This window comes from Hemitrygon akajei, chromosome 21 (genome assembly GCF_048418815.1).
Source record: "Hemitrygon akajei chromosome 21, sHemAka1.3, whole genome shotgun sequence".
Lineage (NCBI taxonomy): Eukaryota > Metazoa > Chordata > Chondrichthyes > Myliobatiformes > Dasyatidae > Hemitrygon > Hemitrygon akajei.
In genome coordinates this window covers 54,317,679-54,333,516 of record NC_133144.1, presented here as the reverse complement: position 1 = coordinate 54,333,516, position 15,838 = coordinate 54,317,679, and the positions used below count along the sequence as shown (strand labels likewise).

The 15,838-nt window shown below is 40.8% G+C and overlaps 1 protein-coding gene and 1 long non-coding RNA gene across 10 annotated transcripts in view; one reads left to right on the top strand and one right to left on the bottom strand.

The window, feature by feature from the left end:
• The window catches only part of kcnma1a (potassium large conductance calcium-activated channel, subfamily M, alpha member 1a), a 913,789-nt gene extending 902,973 nt beyond the window's left edge, over window positions 1–10,816 (top strand). For all 9 annotated transcript variants that reach the window (XM_073025436.1, XM_073025438.1, XM_073025437.1 and 6 more), the window contains one exon: window positions 8,847–10,816. In XM_073025436.1, coding sequence (XP_072881537.1) covers window positions 8,847–8,998 — 152 coding nt within the window. In that variant the 3' untranslated portion in view covers window positions 8,999–10,816. The remainder of the gene's footprint in view (window positions 1–8,846) is intronic.
• Window positions 1–15,838, bottom strand: part of LOC140714313 (uncharacterized) — a 62,985-nt gene that overhangs the window by 33,840 nt on the left and 13,307 nt on the right. The window lies entirely within an intron of this gene.

The following is a 15,838-nucleotide window of genomic DNA, read 5'->3' as shown; positions in this document are numbered from 1 at the left end:
TGATACTCTGTAACTCTAATGTCCAGCAAGAGAAGATCATTCCTTGATATTCAATGGGATTACCACCACTGAGGATCCCACTATCAATATCCTGGGGGTTACGACTGACCAGCAAATGTACTTGGGTAGCCATATACATAATCTGGCAACAAAAGCAACTTAGTAACTAAGAATCCAGAAGCAAGTAATTCCCTAAAGGGCTGTCCCCCATCTCCAAGGCTCAAGTCAGGAAAGAGTTGGAATGTTTTCCACTTGCCTCGATGAGTCCAGCTTCAACACTAGTCATGAAGTTCAACTGAACAATGCAGCAAAAAGAGCGGGCCAGATGCTCAGAATCCTCTGACAAGTAACTCATCCCTTTACTCTTTAAGTCAGGAGTGCGATGGCATGCTCTCCCCTGCCTGGAAGAGTATGAACATAACAGCTCGCTTGATGAGCACCACCCACAGGCATCCACTCACACCACCACTGATTCACAATAGCAGCAGTTTATAGAAGCAGCTCCTCACCTAGACTTCTGAGACAACATCTTCCAAATGCACCACTTCTACCCACTAAAAGGACAAGGGCAGCAAAACTATGGAAATGCCACCACTTGGGAGATCCTCTCGTAGTTACACACCACTCTCCCTTGGAAATCTTCAACGTTCCTTCACTGTCAAAGGATCAAGATCTTCAAACTCCCTCCCTAACAAAATTGTGGGTACATTCGTGCCTCAAGGACAACAGTGGTTTACAGAGATGGGAAGGAATTTCTTTAGCCAGAGCATGGTGAATCTGTGGATTTCATTGCCACAGATAGCTGTGAAAGCCACATCACTGGGTGCTTTTAAAGGAAAGGTTGATGGGTTGTTGATTAGTAAGGTATCAAAAGAATGCAGGAGAATGGAATTGAGAGGGAAAAGAAATTGCCATGATTGAATGCTAAAGCAGACTTATTGGACCAAAAGGTCTAATGCTGCTCCTAAGCTTGATGGTTAAAGAGGCAGGTCACACTACCTTCTCAAGGGCAATTAGGAATAAGTAGTTAAATGCTGGCTCAGTCCACTTGCAAAGCCCACGTGCCCTGAATGAATGAAAAAAAGAAAAGGAGTCAGCCATTCAATCCCTACAGCCTGCTCCACCTCTATTTCAAGGCTGTTCCAAATTTCCTCAATGCCATTTTCCTATGCTCTCCTCTTAATCCTTATTTCTTTATAGATAAGGAGTTAACTATATAACTAACACGAGGAAATCTGCAGATGCTGGAAATTCAAACAACAACACACACAAAATGCTGGTAGAACACAGCAGGCCAGGCAGCATCTATAGAGAGAAGCGCTGTCGACGTTTCGGGCCAAGACCCTTCCCATGAGCCCGTCCCATGATCCTTTCCCTTCTCCAGCTCTGTATCACTTTCGCCAATCACCTTTCCAGCTCCTAGCTTCATCCCACCCCCTCCGGTCTACTCCTATCATTTCGCATTTCCCCCTCCCCCCTCTACTTTCAAATCTCTTACTATCTTTCCTTTCGGTTAGTCCTGACGAAGGGTCTTGGCCCGAAACGTCGACAGCGCTTCTCCCTATAGATGCTACCTGGCCTGCTGTGTTCTACCAGCATTTTGTGTGTGTTGTTTTAACTATATAACTATATAGGATACAGCATTCTCAGGCAAAGAATCGGAACAAACTTTTGAAGGAAGACACTCTTCCTCACCTTAATCTTAATTAGGGATCGCTTTATTCTTAAACCATCTGCTCTGGTCCTTGGTTCTCACATCGAGAAACATTCTCCCAGCATTTACTCTCTTAAATTTTCTAAGAAGCTCATGTTCCAAAGAGGTCACCTCTGATTTTTCTAATCTGCAATGAGTAGAGTCACAACTTGTTCATCTTTTCACAGTAAGCAATTCCTCCAATCCCCATACCTTTCTCTGAACTGTCATCAATGACAATATATTTTTCATTAAATGATATGCATGTTGGTAGGTTAATTGATCTTTGCTAATTTTGACTGACATGTAGAGAGCAGTAGAATATGGGAGTAGTTGAAGAGAATCTCTGGAGAACAAAAAATGTGGTTAGAGAAAAACTGATATAATAGGAATTTTGATCATTAGCATGGACTCAATGGACTGAAGGGCCTGATTCTATGCTTTGTAACCCTGAAACTGTTTACAGTATTCCTGATGCGTCCTCACTAATTCTCTATGCAGTTGTAGGGTCCTTCACTATATTTATATTCTGACCCACTTGAAATAAAGTCACTTCCCCCTAGCCTTTTAAATTAGTTGTATCTTTTAATTTATTTATTCACATACTTAGAGGTACAGTGTGGAAAAGGCCCTTCTAGCCCAACAAACCCACCTACTTAACACTAGCCAATCCCAGGATAATTTATAATCACCAATTAACCTACTAAACAGTACAATTTTGGACTGTGGGAGGAAACCAGAGCACTGAGAGAAAACCCATTCGTTCGCAAGGAGAACATACAAACTCTTTAGAGGCAGCGCCAGAATTGAACTCAAAACTCCAATGTCCCGAGCTGTAGTAGCATCATGCAAACCGCTAGATTTGTATCCAATACCTTCCAAAATGAGTACTGACTCTATTTGATCCAAATAACTGTAGACACTGAAAATCTGACATAAAATTTAAAGATGTTGGCTTGCTTCCTGTGAATCACATATAACCCCAAATCCTTTACACTTCAGCTTTCTGCAGCTTCTCATCATTTAAATAATATTTCACTGGTTTTCCTTTAAAAATGATCTCTGAGTTCGAAGTAAATTTATTATCAAAGTATGTATATGTCACCAAATACTACCTTGGGATTCGTTTTCTTGCAGACATTCACAGTAAAACAAAGAATTACGAAGCAAAACACAATAAATACAAAGAAATAGAATGAATGAAAAGCTACACACACAGATTGACAACAAATAGCATGCAAAAACCAAAACGTGCAAATACAAAAACAGATAGTAATAATAATAAATATGATCTCTTTCATATTTTCCCACATTATACTCCAATTACCAACTCTTTATCCATTGATTTAAACTGCCAATATCTTTCTATTCCCATCTGCAAATTAAGCTACAGTGCATTCACTTCCTTCCTGTAAACATTCAGATTACAAACAGTAGTAGTCTCTGCACTGACTCTACAGTTTCTCATCGGTTGATGGTTGTTAATCTGAAAATTGTCCCTTTATCCCCATTTCCTTCTGGTTAGCTAATCCTTGATCTAAGGGCACTGGATTATCTGCTCAGATGGTCACTGACTTGTAACAAAGTAAACTTACATGTTGAGAGGCTTTTGGAAGCCCAGATACATTGCATCTACTGGTCCCCCTTTATCTACTTGCCTTGAAGCTTTCTCAAAGACTTCTAACACATTTGTGAAGCCATGTTGACTTTACTTGATCAGATTTTGGCCTTCCCACTTTCCCCTTATCTTCTTAACAACTGATTTGAGTACTTTTGCAATTAGTAGATGCTTGGCCAACTGCCTTCAACTACCCACTTGCTGCCAACCACTCACTTTAGTTTTGGAAACACTGATTCTATTGACCACAGAACAGTTGGCACCCAAAGAATGGAGGCTACTTTCCATCAATACTAGTCATCCTGAGAAGATGAAGTTTTGCCCAAAATATGCCTGGTTCCTTCTATGCATGTCGGGTATGAAGGACGTTTACAACTCAACTGCCCACCACCCACTCTAGAAGTGTAGCAGACTCTTACTAGACTTTCACCGCAAAAGAAATGTTGTCAGGATTGAAGGACCTGAGTTCTAAGGAAAGGTTGAATATGTTTCTACTTTTTTTCTCTGGTGTAGGAGAATGAGGGTAAATTTGATAAAGTTATCTAAAATTATGAGGTGTATAGATAGGGTAAATGCAAGCAGGCCTTTACCATTGAGGTCAGGTGAGACTACAACTAGAAGTTATGGGTTAAGGGCAAAAGGTGAATTATTTAAGTGAAATTGAGGGGGAACGTTTTCACTCAGAGAGTGGTGTGAGTGTGGATGTGGGTTCGATTGCAGTATTTAAGGTAAGTTTGGATAACTACATGGATTGGAAGGGCATGGATGGTTATGGTCCAGGTGTAAGTCGAGGGATTAGGCAGGATAACAGTTCACCACAGTCTATTTGGACTGAAGGGCCTTTTTATATGCTGCTGTGCTCTATGACTCCACAACTCTAATTGGCAAAGACTCCTAACTCTGATCAGAACACTGGCCTGATGCCGTGAATCATGTACGAGACGTATTGAAGAGGATTTGCTAGCACTACTTTACATCCTAAAGTCTTTCTCCTGTTGTAAACTTCTTCTTATTGATCAGAGTTTATTAATCTAGAGTAAGATCGATAACATGAGCATCCCAAAACATTCTTTGAATTCTTTGCTTCCTGCTGTGCAGCCGAGGATCTTTGGAAAATATTTACACGTAGCTACAAACACAGAATTATTCAGCTTCAGGGAGCATTTCTTTGTATCAGCAACCCTTCATCACTTGCAGTTGGAGCCAAACTTCTCCGTCTCATTCTTTGATATCACACTCCAATACAATAAAAGCAGCCCTTGAATTTTTCACAGGCTACTGTAATGATGGCCTGCTTAAAATTCAGGAATTTTAATACTCTTTTATGATGTCAATCATAGATTTTGTTTCTAAAATACAGGTTCCCAAAAATGTGTGGACTATTGACCAAATATTCTTATTTGTGGAACTTCATTTCATATTCCAGTCAATAATATGATTCAGTGGTGGTAAGCAAAACCTTGAATGTACAGGTCTTTACCAATTTAGTTTATTGCAGAAACCAGAAGTTGTCTGTGTTTTAAAATCAGCAATTTTACCAAACAATAATAATAACCAAAACTATCTTCAAACAAGTTTGAAGTTTCATCTGTTACCCAGAGGTGTGAGGGCCAATGACCAGATATAGTTGGAAGCAATGCCGTTGGAATCAGTCTGCCACTTTCCTTACACCACTCTTCAACCCTGACTGCTGTTCACCACTGTACTCTGCCCTGCAGTCCAGTAATACCCCCACTCACTTCAGGCCAAACTTGCTATTCATTAATCCCGATCTATTTCATAGTAATCTCAACTTTTAACAAACACTGTCAGCTCTGTGTGCGCGTGAGAGAGATTTTGTGTGTGTGTGTGAGAGAGAGAGTGTGTGAGTGTGTGTCTGTGAGTGAGTGTGTATGTGTGTGTGAGTGTGTGTGAGTGAGAGCTGGTGAGAGAGCATATGAGTGTGTGTGAGTATGTGAGTGTGTGAGCATGTGTGTAAGAGTGTGAGTGTGTGTGAGAAAGTGTGTATGAGTGTGAGAAAGTGAGTGTGTGTATGTGTGTGTGAGATTGTGTGTGCGTGAGAGTGAGTGTGTGAGAAAGTGTGTGCGAGAGTGTGTGTGCGCGCGTTAGTTTTTGTTGTCATATTTACTGAGATACAGCAAAAAGCTGTTTTGTACAAATCAAATCATTACACAGTGCATTGAGCTAAAGTAACTTAAAACAATAACGATGCAGAACAAAGTGTAAAAGCTACTGAAAACGTGCAGTGCAAGTCAACGATTGTGTGCAAGATCATAACAAGGTAGATTGTGAGTACAAGAGGCCACCTTATCATACAAGAGGTCTATTCAAGAATTTGATAACAGTAGGATAGAAGCTGCCCTTGAACCTGTGAGTGTGTGTGTGTGTGTGTGTGTGTGTGTGTGTGTGTGTGTGTGTGTGTGTGTGTGTGTGTGTGTGTGTGTGTGTGTGTGTGTGTGTGTGTGTGTGTCCGTCCGTACATGTGGCACAAGAGTGAGTGTACATGTACCACATTTGTATGTGCATGTTGTGTGTGTAAGTGTACATGTGGTATGTTTCTGTACATGCATATGCATGTGGTGTGAGTGTATGTGTGTAGGAGAATTCATTTTTCGGGAAGGGAACACTTAGTCATTAATCTGCTCAAATCTGTACCTAAGTCACCTTCTTCTCTTAGCATTTTTAACACATCAGCAGTTCCTTCTCAATGGTCTGAGGTTATCATGTTTAACCTATTCCAATTCCCAGATGGTCGATAATCTATGAAAGAAAAAGACCCTTGGTGACAAATGTGTTAGTTGGTTGTACACACCTCCCCCAAAGCTCGACACCTGTCACAGGATTTGTGAAAGTGAGACACTGTTGGTGAAACCTGCCAGTGACTATTGGCTGAACATCAATATCCACATCAATCACTGACAGTCTGTGGAACAGAACAGGCTGCATCTGGCTGCAAGTCCAGAAGGATAACATCATTGCTGTCTATACCTGGGCTTTGCAACTTTTGAAAGGATTTAGATTCATAGAAGACAGACTGTTTATTCCTCACCATAGACGTTGCCTGACCTGCCAAGGTCCTTAAGCATTTTGTGTGCACTGCTCTGGATTTCAAGCAGCTGCAGAATATCTTGTGTTTATTATAAATAATTGTTTTATTCCACTACCCGAGTTGTAGAACATGATCTTTCAACTGTCTGATCATGGATAAGGTGCGTGAAATGAAAGTGCCAACATTGGTTAGAAAGCGTTGCACTCACATGTCAGGTTTCAAGGATGTCTGGTTTTACAGGAAAATTTTGGTGGGAAACTATGTTGATGGAGAAGAGTTTAGCTCTAGAAAAAAAAAATCTACAACTACACACTTTAAAAAGAATGTATTTGAGACTGTCCCTGAATAGTACAGAACTCTTTTGTTAGCAAGCTGTATTGGAAATGCAATTGGTTTATTATTGCCACATATTCTGAGATACAGTGAAAAAAGTACGTCTTGAAGGACAAATCATTACTCAGTACACTGGAGTAGAACAAGGTAACACAGTAACAATGCAGCAAAAGTGTAATAGCTACAGAGAAAGTGTAGTGTAGGTAAACAAAGTAGATTGTGAGGTCAAGAGTCCATCTTATCATACTTACTTACTGCCCATTACACTGCTGGTGTTTAGAGCAGCAATGAAGGTCCTCCATCTTTTGTGGGTTTCAGGGCTTCCTTCATATGTCAGTAGGTCAGTTTTCACTACTGTCAGTCATGCAAATTCCAGGTGGAGTCCCAGGAATATCGTTGCACTCAGAAGTAGAGGCATCGTTGCAGTTTTGGTAGCAACTTTGTTTTATCAGTTAGGGTTGTTAGCCCAGAGCTGAACCCCCAAACCTGGATGGACCAGTGGACAATTGTTTGACCTGTTTGGCATAGGTGACCTTACCCAGAGCCGAAGCACAAAGTCCTGACTCCAGCCAACGTAACAGGGTTATTGAGGCATGCAAGCCTCCAAACCATGACAAGGTTGTGATCCTTTTGGAGGATCTTATCATAGTAGGGAACCATTTAATAGTCTCATAAAGCAGGGTGACACAATGGGAAAGAGTGGCTGTGAGTCAAAGATTCCATCCCAAAGATCTCAACTTTCCATCATGACCAACAGAGTATATATTAGCACCGATAAGCACAAGAGATTCTGCAGACGCTGGAAATCCAGAGTAGCACACACAAAATGGAGGAATTCAGCAGGTCAGGCAGCAAATATGGAAAGGGATTATGGAGTCGACAGTCAAGGGACGAAGGGTCTTGGCCTGAAAAGTCGACTGTTTATTTCGTTCCATAGATGCTGCCTAACCTGCTGAGTTCCTCCAGCATCTTGGGTATATTTGTACCCAATATTCTTCTATTTCTTGCTTAATTCGGGTAACGGACAGAGTAAACGTTTCAGGTTGGAGACTGTTCTGATGAAACGTTAGCTCTGTTTTTCTTTCCACAGATGCTGCCTGACTTTCTGAGTCTTTTTATTTCAGATTTCCATCACCTGCAGTGCCTTTGATTTTTGTTAGTTTAATTGTGATTTCACAGCTGCTCAAAGGCCTGATTCTGCCAGCGCAGCGTTCTCCACCGGTGAGAGACTTGGGGAGCTTAAAATGCTGCACCCACACAATCAAATCACTATTGAGAAAGTCTAGTGCTTGAATCCTGGAGTGGTCTTTCACTTCAACTTGCCTCACTCAAGCAGTCAGTCAGCAGTCAGCTTGCCTCTTATCTATCACAGTAATGGGACACTGCAGAAAGGCAAGGTACTCCAGCTAAGAGCAAGGATGAAAGCTCAAGCCAAGCATGGTATAAGTTTCTGAGCCTGCCCTGTTCCACCAAGTCTACAGTAGCAAGGCTTGTAAAGGTAGAAGATAAAATGAGAAAGAAAAAAAATGCCTGTTAAACTGAACAATCTCAATATCAAACAAGACATCATATTGTTACTGGTTTTCACAAATGTTGTAACGTCAAAAGGTAGTCAGTCTTTTACTGCTTTGATTTTATTTTACACTTACAATACCTCTGTGCCACAAGCCTAGCGTTTCAAAGCAATTGAACCAGTTTAGGGGCGGCTGCCATCCGAGCCTGAAAGAAAGCACTGTTTTTCCTCTCTCTTTCCAACTCTGGTCCACTGGGAGCCCTCCACATAAAAACCCCATCAATAATTCAGGTTTTTTGATTACTTTAAAAGTTCCATTGAATTACAGCTACCAAAAAAAAATGTCTGTTTGACGTGAAGATGAATGTGGATGGACACTGTAGAATGCTGGCAACCTGTGGATCATGTCAGAACAGATTGTAACTTTATCATTCTGTCACAGGGAATAATTTAAACCACTTAATCAGTCAGGATCACAGTGGAGGAGGGAACATCTCATGAATTCCAATTTTGCAATCTGTCAAACATGTAACAGTGTTAACACCTTTTCTCCCCCAGCCCACACGACTAACCATAATGTTTCTCTCTCTTTTCCCTCCTTGCTCCCTCACTCACCTGTGACTCCTCGCTCTCGCTGCAGAAAAGAAATGGTTTACAGATGAAACTGATAACGCCTTCCCCAGGAACATTCAGATAAAACCACTGAGTGGTCACATGGCTAATCAAATCAATCAGTACAAATCCACCAGCAGTTTGATCCCACCCATAAGAGAGGTAGAAGACGAATGTTGATACCTGTACAAACTCTAAACTGAGAGGGAGACCTAGTGAAGCACCTTTAACCGGATGCTGGCTTTGACACTCCATGGACCTTGGCGTAACAGCAGTTGAAGGATTATACATGTCACTCCACCTAGAAACAGCAGCTCTCTGCTGTTGAACATTATCTGCTTGTCCAGCATGGAATCACAGGTTTTATTGAATGGTTTCACTGATAACTTGAAGACAATCGATGCAGACTGAATATTATGGCCAGTTAAGATTAGAAGGTCTTTATTTTATAACGCAAAACTTTGTCGTTTCCTACTTTGTAACTTCTTTCTTTCTGTGACCAGACTCGGATTTTGTTTCCCTTCGGAGGATGAAGTTCACAAGAAAAAAACAAATTATTAGTTAAATGTACACAATCCCTCAATAAACAAAACAATAAAGCCAGTATACTTCTACAGTGAGGCTTCCATTGTGGTCTGATGACTAGCATGTGAATGCTTTCAGAATATAAGCTGTTATCTGTCCTGTGTTCAGATAGGGCATAGAGCAAGTCCTGTGTTACAAATTGTTTAACAATATGTCACCACCCATTATTCAGTTTTCCATCCCTGAATTACTTTTCCCTGCTTGGCTAAGATTCTGAAGGGCTTGGCCATACGGTCTCCTGTGGAAGAGAACATCACAAGCCAAGTGCTATTTTACTGTAATCATCAACCATCTTCTCGGTTTTTAAATTCTTTTAAAATGGGAATTTTGAGACACAAATTAGTTAATATTATAGAATAAATTGTACGTTGCAGTATATTCTGGGAGGAGAAGATATTAATGTTAATTCAGTGATGTAGAAAACAATATTGCAGTTGACAAACCGAAGTAAGCTTGCCTAGAATCTTAACCTAGTTCATAATCTAAAGCTGCACTTACTGACCCTGATAAACTCAGTGTCTAACTCTTAGATTGTCAGCCCACCACACCCCTCGCCCCCTCACAGAGCTGATAGCCATCACCAGAAGGCAGCTGACAAAGACTCCTACAGACTCACATAAAGGGAGAGGAAAAGAAACACAGCGGGCACCCTCACTCTTCGTACCCACATCTTGCTGCGATGATCCCACAAGTTTAGATTCAGTCTTTAGGTAAATTTATATCTCAGCTTCACTGTCTGTTCTGTGACTGCAACACTGAACACATTCATACTGCAACCAGATAACACCTTGTTCTGGAGTGATTTTCGAATTGTGATTACTTTGTTGTTATATTTTGTAGGCAGTAGAGTGAAAGAATTGTGAATAAAATATAATACTATTAATTGGATTGTTAATAAGGAAAGCTTGCTAACCTGTTTTAATCTTCAGCATCTACCATTCAAGTTTGACTTTTTCATGCTGCCTGATGTTGGGAATTAAGTGGATTAAAGCCCAACAAAAACGAAAAGCTAACTTTACTGCTCTTACCGATAAAATATGCATCTTTATCATTATTTGGCATGTTTTAGGTTTTGCATTTGCACAACTTTCTTTCTTTAAATTTCGTTCCTGAACTCTGTGTCGTTCTTGTTGCTCAAGCGCTCCCCACAGTCTTGCTGTGCGGACGGAGAATCACTGAAAAGGCTCCTGCATCCTCCTTAATTTTTACTTTTGGTTTGCAATTTTTTAAAAATGAGTTTCCTTTCGCTAGGAAATTAGGGAAGATGAATATGGCGGTGCTCAGACTTGACTGACCTGGCAATGTCATATCTGATATCTGGTGATAATATTTTGTCTTGTACAAAAAGAGTTTGTACATATATTGTACATGGTTTCATTTTGTATCTTTTCTCAAATTAAAACTGTTGTATTTGTGTCCAATGAAATAATGTTGTGAGTTCTTTGCATTTTCTCTATTGAGTGTCAGGACACCAACACTGGATTAAGAAAGTCATGGTATTTTCTCCTCTTCCCAGAATTCTGCACTGACTTGAGAACATAAAAAAAGGAACAGGACTAGACCATCTGGCCGCTTGATTCTGCTCTGCCATTCAATGAGATTGTGGCTGATCTGGCCAAGGGCTCAGCTCCACCTACCTGCCTTTTGCCCATAACCTTTAATTCCCCTGCTAGGCAGGCAATTAATGAGGTAGCCTCTATTGTTTCCTGTGGCAGAGAATTGCACAGATTCACCACTTTCACCTCACCCCTGTCCTAAATCTATTTTCCCAAATCTTGAGGCTCTGTCTGCTAGTTCTATTCTCACCTACCAGTGCAAACAACGTTCCTGCCTGTCTTATTTATCCTTTTCCTAATTGTATATTTCAAGGTACATATATTATCAAAGTATGCATGCCATATACAACTCTGAGATTCTTCTTCTCCAGATAGCCACAAAATGAAAGAAACCATGGAGCCGTTTAAAGAAAAACATCAATTTCCCCCCCCCACCCACGTGCAAAAATAAGTGCAAACAGCAACAAAAACCCCAACCCCTCCCCACAAGGAAAATTGCGCAAGTGGCAACAAGAAAGAACAGACAAAAACACAGAATATAAAGACACAAAGCTAGAAAACCACAATCCAATCCATAAGTCTATAAGATTTCCTCTCACCCTTCCGAATTCCTGCAAGTACGGTCCCAATCTCTCCTCACAGGTGAACTCCCACATCTCTAAAATCAACCTGGTGAACCTCCCAGCACTGCCTACAAAGCCCATATATCTTTCCTCAAGTAAGGAAGATACCTGCATTGAGTACTGCAGGTATGATCTCACCAATGCCCTGTACAATTGTAGCGTAACCACCCTGCTCTTAAATTCATTCCCTCAGGCAAAGGTGGACAACATTCAATTTGCCTTTTTGATAACCTGTTGCACCAATAAACCAATCTTTTGTGATTCATGCACAAGCATTCCCAAGTCCCTCTGCACAACAGCATGTTGCAGTCTTTCACCTTTTAAATAATAATCTATTCTTCTATTTTCCCTTCCAAAGTGAATAATTTACAATGTTGTACTCCATCTGCCAGACCCTTGCCCACTCACTTAACCTATCTATATCTCTCTGCAAATTTCCACATCCTCTACATAATTTGCTTGGGATTGATTAGGATTTAATTACTCTTCAAAGTGGAAAAGAAATGTAGAAAATCTCAAAAGGATAAGATTTTCAATAGATTTTCACCCCATTAAATAAACACAGCCAGGGAACAGAGCAGATATTCAGACATCTCTAGTGCAATGGACATTTATAACTACTGAAGGTATGCTCCAAGTTAATGGAAATAGATATTCTGATAGAACTAACAAAACATGCTATTTCTTGCCTTTATAATACACATTTCATTATAATTTCATATATTGATAAAACATTACTCATTCTTGCACTGCAGGTGTCCATCCCCTTACTTCATTCCTTAGAATATGGAAGATTCAGAGAGGTTTATGAAGTTGGGAGGAGCGTAGGTAGGGTGGGCGCACATGGTTTTCACCTTTGGAACAGGAAACTAAAAACTAGAGGGCATAGGTTTAAGATGTGGGGTGAACGATTTGAAGGGGGCAGGAGAGGCAAGTTCTCCATGTAAAAGTTAGGATGTATATGGAATAGGTTGCCAGACAAACTGGTCGAGGCAAGTGCAACAACAACATTGAAAAAGTATTTAGTTAAGTACATAGATAGGAAAGGTTTAGAGGGATACTGGATATATGATGGCAGATGGGACCAGCTGGTTCAGCATAGACACGTGGGGCCGAAGGGCCTATTTCTGTGCTGTATTACTCTATAACTATACCCATCTTTAATTAGCCCTTGAACCAAGATGCCTGCTTGGCCATTTCCAGAAGGCAAGAGAGAACCAGATCACAGGTCCTCCCTAGCCAATGAACGCCTGCCATCTCTGCAGCCATACACGCGGATGAGCTCCTAGAAATTGTGCAGGATGGTTGTTACAGGAGGGAACTCGGTTCGTGACCACATTTCTGACTTGCGAACTATCCACAGTTCACAAGAACAGAACCATGTCATAATCTGGGGAAGACTGGTACAGGGAATCTGGAATTACATTCTTCCAGAACATACAAAGGTGGAGGAGTTTCCTTCCTATGTGACATTAGTGAACCAAGTGTTTATTTTTATATTTCAAAAAGAAACTTTATTCCTAATAAAATATATATGCAAAAAAAAAGACAACAGGGCATGACATTTAAATTCATGATGATTACATTAAATAGCATTAACTTGATTTTGGAACCCTGGCACCATTAACACTTGTGTCATATTCGAGGGGTTTCCACACCCAACTCAGCCCATGTCCTATAGCAAAATGAACCTTTGCATTGGCTGCACCGAGTTTCAGTGCACCCCTTTCACAGGAATTCCTGTTGCCCGGACACTTCCAGTCAGCTGTATACCCTTAATAGACATCTACCTCTTTTGGAAGACCAAGAACTGAATGTTATAAAACAATGAGGTTATCTCAAGGTCAACATTACTAATACTGGCTTTTTATTACAATTTGTTTTTAATTGATAATTTAAATTGCGGTGGCCTTAAATACACTTTTTGAAATGCTTTTGATTGTTATATTGATAGACAGATGGGTGGTCGCTTTTGAACAAAAACTGAAGTCACATGTTATGGCCAAGAGCAGGTTTACAACCACACCAGTAATGGGCACAGCAGTCTGCCAGAGTAGAGTGGATTGGGCAGCGCCACACAGGTGGGCTTGCTGTGCAATGACTGGGTCAATGAACAGCAAGATTAAACACACCACTGACATGAACCTCAGGGCCGTGCAGATGAGTGAGGGATTAGGCTAAACCAACATTACCAAACCAGGATAATCTGACGGAGGCTCCAAGTTTAACTTTACAACAACTGGCTCTGTCCCACATAACAGGTCAAATGATTAGTGTGTACGGACTCTTCTGTAAGAGTCTCACATTGCAGTTGAGATCAAATGACCAGCAGATCAGGCATCTTTTCCAACCAAAACTCCCATGTTTGGGGTAGGGAAAGGGTGAATGCACACAGTCTTTTTCCCCAGAGAAAGGCAATCAAAACTGGAAGGCAAAAGTTAAAGGTAAGCAAGAAAGATTTAAAAGAGAGCTGAGGGGTAACCCTTTCACATAGACAGTTAGTAAAATGAGCTGCCGGAGGAAGTGATGGACAGAATAACAACATTTAAAAGACTCTTGTTCAGGTAAATGGATAGTAAAGGTTTAGAGCAGGGATTCCCAAACTTTTTTATGCTATGACGCTTTACCATTAATTCACAATCAGAATCAGAATCAGGTTTATTTTCACTGGCATGTGACATGAAATTTGTTAACTTAGCAGCAGCAGTTCAACGCAATACATAATATAGAAGAGAAAAATAATAATAAAATAACAACAATAATAATAAATGAATCAATTACAGTGTACATATATTGAATAGATTAACAATATGCAAAAATTAGGAATAGTGTACATGTACAATAAAAAAAAGTGAGTTAGTGTCCAAGGAGTCAATGTCCATTTAGGAATCAGATGGCAGAGGGGAAGAAACGGTTCCTGAATCATTGAGTGTGTGCCTTCAGGCTTCTGTACCTCCTACCCAATGGTAACAGTGGGAAAAGGGCATGCCCTGGGTGCTGGAGGTCCTTAATAATGGATACTGCCGTTTTGAAACACCGGTCCCTGAAGGTGTCCTGGGTATTTTGTAGGCTAGTACCCAAGATGGAGATGACTAGATTTACAATCCTCTGCACCTTCTTTCAGTCCTGTGTAGTTGTATTGCCCCCCCCCACCCCCAATACCAGACAGTGATGCAACCTGTCAGAATGCTCTCCATGATACATCTATAGAAGTTTTTGAGTGAATTTGTTGACATGAAAAATCTTTTCAAACTCCTAATAGCCACTGTCTTACCTTCTTTATAATCACATCAATATGTTGAGATCAGGTTACATCTTCAGAGATCTTGACACCCGGGCACTTGAAACTGCTCACTCTCTCCACTTCTGATCCCTGTATGAGGATTGGTACGTGTTCCTTCATCTTACCCTTCCTGAAGTCCACAATCAGCTCTTACATCTTACTGACATTGAGTGCCGGGTTTTTGCTGTGGCACCACTCCACTAGTTGGCATATCTCACTCCTGACACCCTCTCGTCACCACTTGAGATCCTACCAACAATGGCTGTATCATCAGCAAATTTGTAGATGATGTTTGAGCTATGCCTAGCCACACAGTCATGTATATATAGAGAGTAGAGCAGTGGGCTAAGCACACACCCCTGGGGTGCACCAGTGTTGAGCAACAGTGAGGAGGATATGTTATCACCAATCTGCACAGATTGTGGTCTACCAGTTAGAAAGTCATTTAATTGTAAAGGACATCTGAGCAAAATGTCTTTCTTTTCTGGTTTCTGACCATTCCATGTCCTTGAACAAATAATGCCAAGATCCCAGAATTGCTTCATTATAAATAAACGTATTTAATGCCCAAACTGATTTCTTTACTACATTCTCCTCCCTTTTCTCCAACCACCACACAGCGCATGTGGAAAAATGATATGCTGGGATGTGTATCATGTGGTGGTGCTGATAAGGGGCTGTAAAGCATTTGAAAATGTCTCATCTGTACAATGGTCATAGTTTTTATGATAAAGCTTAGCTCATAATCTCCCAAACTACCTCGTGTTGGCTCTTGCACTTTATTTATCTACCTGCACCTCACTTTCTCTGTAACTGTAACTGCATTCTGTTAAATGGCCTTCCTTCTTGTACCACCCCAATGTATGGGTGGCATGCAAACAACACTTTTCACTGTATCTTGCCACAGGAGTCAATAATAAACTACTAAAGAAGATCCTTCCTTCAGGTCCCAGTGAAGGGTGTCGGCCTGAAA